The 7,296-nt window shown below is 37.5% G+C and overlaps 1 protein-coding gene across 3 annotated transcripts in view; it reads left to right on the top strand.

Moving 5' to 3' along the window:
• The window catches only part of INO80 (INO80 complex subunit), a 124,045-nt gene that overhangs the window by 95,370 nt on the left and 21,379 nt on the right, over positions 1-7,296 (top strand). For all 3 annotated transcript variants that reach the window (XM_010847979.1, XM_010847980.1, XM_010847978.1), the window contains one exon: positions 5,060-5,154. In XM_010847979.1, the coding sequence (XP_010846281.1) occupies positions 5,060-5,154 (95 nt within the window). The remainder of the gene's footprint in view (positions 1-5,059; positions 5,155-7,296) is intronic.

Raw genomic sequence — 7,296 nt, 5'->3', positions numbered from 1 at the left:
ATGTACCCTGATACTAATGCCAAAAATAAAGCATGACCAGAGCTGAAGATAGCAGGAGGGATACATTTATTTCTAACTTGGTCACTTCAGGAAGGCTTCACATACAATGACATAAAACCGAACTTAAATAGAATTTCAACCATGAGGAGGAAGGGCATTTGCAGACTAAGGAAGCCACATGTAAAAAGGCATGGAGGTTGGAGGGTACATGACATTGTGTGGATTGGGAAAGCGGGTGTTAGTTCAGTGTCACTGGAGCATATGGTATAGAAGAAAGGGGAATAACAAGTAGGGTGAAGGCAGATTGTGGTGGGCCCTTCAGAGCCTTGTGATCAGGTCTTGCTCCATAGGGCTTTGTATTAGATAAAGGAAGGATAACTGCCATATTGTACTCACCTGGTACGATTTGCTTGGACAAAAGAGAAATTGTAGACATTGAGAGAAGTCTCACTTTTTGCTGGTGATAAACCTCAAGGATAGGAGGCATGGTTTTGCTTGGACAAAAGAGAAATTGTAGACATTGAGAGAAGTCTCACTTTTTGCTGGTGATAAACCTCAAGGGAGGAGGCGTGTCTAGAAAAATAAAGTTACACTAGGTCTGCAGGTTTGTGGATCATACTGACTTTCCTTCAGATTGTTTTATGACAGTGAAATTGGGTTAAAATGAACACCAGAGACAACTTTGAAATAAAAAAGAAGTCTCAGAATGGAAGGTTTGTTAGGGATATGTAAACATTTGCCTTTATTTTTTCAAGTGCCCAGTTAACTCTTTCTTTATGTTGATGATGGATGAGACTTATACAGAGGGTTATAGGGCTTCTCCCTCCCCCTTTTTTCCTCTAGTGGTAATGAGCTGCTCTGCTGTCTGGAAGCAGTAGGTAGAAGGATTAAGCTAAAGGCTCTGGATCTAGTCTACTTGAATTCTCATCTTAGCTCCATTACCTACTGCCTGTGTCACTTTAGAGATCTTAACATCTGTTAAATATAGGATTGACAATAATAACACCTATCTGAAATAGCCTTTCTGGATAAGCAAAACCAGGTAAAATACACAGAATAGTGATTGTTATTTAGTAAATGTTCAGTAAATGCAAACCATCATCGTTACCACTACTACTTCAAGGTGAACCTAGACCCTTCGTATTACATCGCTGGTGTGAATGTTTGCTTTTAGTTAGTGTACTTTAAAGGATTGAGAGGCATTTCTGAAACTATTTTGAGTTTTGCTAATACCTCTGTTCACATGCTCGTGCTTAAAAAGTAGGACTTAGGAATGTGTTCCAGAACTGACCTGTCCTCTCAATTTGTATTCTAAGAAAGTGGTTTTCCAACAGATGGGGTTGGGTACAGGAAAGGAGACTTAAAGTGTAGACATTAAATAGGTGGGGCCCTGGACTCCATACCCTTCTTTGTTAACTAGAATAGTAAAATTTTTTAATCTATTTTCTATTAGAGGGGTTCCATATAACATTTTTCTTGAATAAAGTGTTCCAGGGCCTTAGAAATAGCATAAGGGTATGTTCTGTAACAGTGTGGGTGTACTTACAAGTCACACCTGTTAAATGCAAATTCTGATTTATTGGATATATGGGGTATGCCCCTCAGTTCTGCATTTCTAACACACTTCATGTGTTACTCATCTGAGGGGCATGCTGAGATAGCATGATTCTAAGGGACCCTGCTCTGCCTTCGCTCTGTAGTGGTTGTTCTCAGCTCTGGTTATAACATCTTTGGATGTGTTATATCAGCAGGCATCTTTGGAACTTTTAAAAAATAAACCAGTCTAGGCCCTAATTCAGACCTACAGAGTCAGAATTCCTGGAATGGGACCTAGGAGTTTTAATCCTGGTTGAAAGTCAGTCCTCAGATGGCAGAAGTACCTCTTGCCCATAACCCCTTTGCCTTCGTCAGTAATTTTTAAAAATAGTATATATTAGAACTATATAGGTCTAAAGACTTCCTAAATGTTAAAAGCCATAATTTGTATTTTATTAATTCAAGGAGAATTAGAGCTTACTTTGGTTGGTGGTTATTGATCCACTTGAGAATACTGGTATTGATATTTGTTTAATTAGGGGAGAGTACTAAATTATGAGACTTTCGGGAGAGGAAGGTCTACATTTGGTTTCTGTCTTCTCTTTGCTGCTTTTTTTTGTGGGGGTGGGCAGCACAGCATGTGGAATCTTAGTTCTCTGATCATGGATTGAACCATCACCCCCTACATAGAAAGCGCAGAGTCTTAATCACTAGACTGCCAGAGAAGTGCCTCTCTTTGTTGCTTTAAGTGGAGCAAAAGGTTTACAAGGTTCCAAGAAATTCAGTCATACTGATGGATCATTTTTTAGCCTTTCCTAAATAACCCAAGTAGACTTGAGTGAGAGAATGCCCTTGATTTCTCCACAGTGCCAAATGTCAGGTCGTCCTGTCACGTGAGTTCTAAGCACTGGACTGCTAACATGACATGGTTCCTACACAGCACAGTACAGTCATCCAGCAAGCGGTAATCATCCAGCTGTGGTCCTCAGGCATGGGAGTGAATTACAGAGGATTGAGGGGTGAATGGGAATCCTGTGCCATCCTTAAAAGATATTTAACTGCAAAACTCATAAAATAGTTACTGATTAACCAACTCTTAGCTGCTGGCTTTGAAAAGAATATATTAAGCAAGGCACTTAAAATGGATCTTATAAAACCTTTTGATACAGAGATTGTTAAGTGGGGATAGATTTTTTAAATTTATTTTTAATTGGCAAATAATTGCTCTGGGTATTTTTAAATTAAATTTTCAAAAGTTCTGTGACTACTATCAAATCGTTTGTTGTTAGAATTCATCTTTTATTTAAAAAAACAATTTTATATTAAATCATTAGTTGTTTTTAGGATTATAGGAGAACTAGACTAAGAATGGAGCAGTTCTTGAAATTAATGATTGGAAAAAATAAGGCTTTTCTTTCCAGATGAATATTTGATTAAATTAAGTATCTTTTTCAAACAGCCTAGAGTTCTAAGTGAAGTCACTCAGTCGTGTCCGACTCTTTGGGACCCCATGGACTGTAGCCCACCAGGCTCCTCCGTCCATGATCCCATGGCAAGAATACTGGAGAGGGTTGCCATTTCCTTCTCCAGGAGATCTTTCCAACCCAGGGATTGAACCCAAGTCTCCCGCATCGTAGGCAGACGCTTTACCATCTGAGCCACCAGGGAAGTCCTAGAGTTCTAGAGAGATGTCTAAGGTAGCTTTGGGGCCACCTCGCTCACAAGCTAGGTAGTTTGGGGGTTTCTAGCTCACAAACCAAAATTTGTGAATGAAAGAAATACTGAGTTGCCTTTTTAGCTCAGTATTTAAGATGTTTTTCTATAGTGTGAGAATATAGCTATTCTTATATTCTGCTTTTAACTGCTGTTTCCATGTCCATGTACTTGTTTTGAAGCTATTTACTGAAATAGGATCTAGACTCAATCTAAGCCTTCTGAAATGCCACTATTCCCCTGGGTGAGAGAGCAGAGGCTTAAAGCAGCAAATGGGAAAGATTCACTTCCGTTGCCTCAGTAACAAGCTGTCTGTAATCATTGTTGGTTTGGTTATGGTCTAGGATTAATATCTCTGGTGGTGTTCTGACCTTGATATATAAATGATGTGTACAGCAAGATCTATAGGAAGATTCATTCATCACTACTGTCATTAAAGTTTAGAAGTTCTGGTTCAAAAGGCAAAAGAGTGCCTATGCAGGAAGTCTACTTTTTGGTTAAAATTCAAATCTGTGGGCTTTCTATCATCTAGATATTTTGTTGTTCTGGATGGCCACATCTGATGGAATAGCTGCCCAGGAATAGTGAGCCTCTAAAGACCATCCTCATGCTGTTATTTTTCATCTTCTTTCCTGAATTCCTCCTTATCCAAAACATCCCCTACTACTCTTTTACCATTAACCCATTCTCATCATAGGGCTATATGGGCTAAATGTGAAACTTGCTTTGACTGAATATTTTCTGCCCCTCTTTGATTACCAAAGTCCTTAAAGAATCCCCTGGAGACAGAAACAAATAGTGAAAAAAAGAAGAATAAAAAATACATACATATCAGCTTGCTTTAAGAGTGCTGCTGCGTACACTACACCAGCCATACCAGACTATAACAACCTTGCATACTGAAGTACCCAGCCAGGTATAAGAGCTGCATAATGAGTATTACAATAAAAGAGCATTTGACCACAGAAAGTTATTTAGCATATATAGCTCCCAAATGTAGAAATGATTAGTCTTTTTCAATAGGAAAAAAAATTTTTTGAACTGAAAAAAAAAAACTGTTTCATGGTGTTTCTTATGAATCAGCAGCTATATTAGCTTTTGATACTAGTCCCTCACTGAGTGCACTTCTTGAAATGCAATCTATATGATTGGATAAAGAAAGAGGAAATCATTCCACATCTGTAAGAAGAATTGCAGCTTCCAAGAATGAATATATATTCCCTCCATTGCATCTCTTGAAATACCTCCTCCGTTCTTAAAAGTTGTAATTCTTCTTACAGATGACACCAAGAACATTCTCAGCCATGGAAAGTTACCTTATTGCTTAGGTCTCCCTTAACAGTAGTGCATGCTGTGCTGAAAGAAGGGAACTTGGGTTGTAAATTCAAGGACTTTAGTCAGCAAGAATTTGCTGGAGAGAAACCCACTGGGGTGAGTGCTACTTCCTGAAAGAAAACCAGATATTCCATAGCCGTGAGAGGCATCTGGTTGGTGACTGAAAAGCCATTTTGGTTTAGAGATTTTATTTTGTTTCACTTGTTTGTTTTTTCACAAAATCTACAAAAGTCTGCAGGAATAAGATTAGTCTAAGTTGAAATTGAGAGTGGTTGTAATCTTCAGGGTACCCTCTGTTTTTACACACTGATAGTAAGCTTATTCACAAATCAAATTCCTGTACTTTTGAGATTGCTTTGTCTTCATTCTGTATAGAATGACTTACCCCCCATGGATAAGGTGGGTAGATGCTTATGAGATTTAGAATGCAGTAATTTGCATCAAGCTTATTATATCTTTTTGCTCTGATTGGCAGGAATATATGGTTTACAGGAAGCATACCTACATGAGGCTTGATGGCTCATCTAAGATCTCAGAGAGACGGGATATGGTTGCTGATTTTCAAACCAGGTAATGTTAATAGAAATTACAGAAATTGTCATTTGATTTTTCCTCTAGTTGAGATGGTGACTTTCAAAGAAATACCAGTATGTCTCAGATTGTTAAGCAATCATGATACAGTTCCTGCCATTCTAAGAGGTAGCTCCATCTGCTTATGATGGTTCAGATCTGGGTGGCTGTGAGAGAGAGAGGAAATGAATAGTTGGTAATTTTGGTATTCTAAATATTCTTTCTTACTGAATCAGTGCCTGTTTCTTTGCGCAATAAAAGAAATAATTTCTGAGTATGAACCAGGATCCTTCTTATGTGAATAATATGCATGTAAAAAAAAAAAGTCCACAAGGCTATATTCATAAATGTTAACAGTGGCTATCTCTGGGTATTGACTTATAGTTGATTTTCATTTTGTTTTGCTTACCTGTTTTATTTTGTATAAGTTTAAAGAAAAATACCTTCTTTTTTTCCTGCTTTGCCCCTAATATTGTAGTGGTACAGTGAACTCTGACAAATTGCAATAGTGTGCAGTCTATTCATCTGGCAGCTCTCAGTTACAGTACCTATCCTACCCGATAATAAGCCTGTGAAATTTCAAATACCGCCTGCTGGATGCTGATGGCCTACAGAGCCATAATTATCCTAAGTGCAGGTTCTCATTGTAATAAGCAGGGTCTAGTTACTGCTCTCTCCAAGGAGAAAGCCAGGCTGTACTAGTGACAGGTCTCCTGAACTCAACCCTTAATTTTCCTTGAGAACTAAGGAATAGACTAGGTCTTAATGTTCTGTAAGTCAGAACAATTCTGAATTTTTGGCCTTTAATTGTATAGTCTGTTACTATTTAGCTTTTGAATTCTTGGTAAGAAAATTAAGCATATAGCCACTTGTATTTAGGTTATAATTTTTAAATTTCTTTTATTTCAGTTTTAAAACATGTTTTACTTCAACATAAAACAAATCTGTAATTCAACATAGCATGCATGCCCTCTGAGAATTTTTGCTATTGCACAGTCCTTCGTTATACAGCGTGGGTAAGAAGTGCATCCTGATGTGTTAGTTTACAGTGCATACTCAGACCAATAACTCCTGGTTGAAACTGCTTCTGAATTCAGGTGCCTGTTTGACCAACAATGGAGGGGAAGAACTTCTTTGGACCTGTTTTAGTTTGTTACCTAGCAGAAGCTTTTGGCCGGTTTGTGAATTGATTATTTAAGTGAGACGTGTAATAAGCAAAGTAGTGCTTCCTAGCACTGCATATTGTTTTGTGCCTCCCCTCACCCCAGAAAAAGTTTACCGGCTGATCTTTATCTTTTCTTGATTTTGAAATTGAATGAAACACATTTCACTATGTCCTTACCTAGTCCAACGTTCAGAGCTCCAACTGACGAGACTCTTACATATGAAATCTACAGACTGTTTCCCTGGGGTGCCTATATTCTCTCCAGGCGTATGTGTTAGAAGAAAAGTAATCAGTCTTTCACCTACTATTGTTTGTGGTTTTTTCCCCCACTAATATGTTTGATATTGTACATTTGAGAATCTCCTTTATAGAAAAGCTTTTTTTTTTTTTCAAGTAACAGTTGTGGCCATTTTGTATTATAGAAAATGCCTATTGAGGAAGATTTGAGATTATTTGATAAAGTAAAAATCACCCACAGTCTCATCACTGTTAACATTTTGGTTTATCCCTCTAGGCTCTGATACATGTGTGTGATTATATTTACATGTTGATACCATATTGTACAGATGATTATGTGTCCTTATTTCTTCTACTTAGCAGTATTTCATAAAGATCTTCATATATCATCCAAAAAGTCATTATAGTCATTATTTTTAATGACCTATATTCCCTTACATTGGATATACTATCTTTCTGTTGTTAAAATGTTGAATATCTTTGTTTATAAAGCTTTGTCGTCATTTAAATTATTGTCTTAGTATGGATTCAAACAAGAGAGATTACTGAGTGAAGGAATATGAGTGTTTAAGACTGTACATATTTTCATATTACTTTATAGAAAATTCTGCTGATGTTGATAACCAACCAGAGCTGTAATGTGTTGATATGTAAACAATTTGGGCTTCTGAGTTATAGAGCTACAACTTTTCTTCTAGCTGATCCAGTTCCCTAAACTGGGGATTTCATGGGGTGGGGGG

The sequence above is a fragment of the Bison bison genome, unplaced genomic scaffold (assembly GCF_000754665.1).
Source record: "Bison bison bison isolate TAMUID 2011002044 unplaced genomic scaffold, Bison_UMD1.0 scf7180017864259, whole genome shotgun sequence".
Taxonomy (NCBI): Eukaryota; Metazoa; Chordata; class Mammalia; order Artiodactyla; family Bovidae; genus Bison; species Bison bison.
Note: the sequence above shows the minus strand (reverse complement) of the source record. Positions and strands in the feature narration are given on the sequence as shown.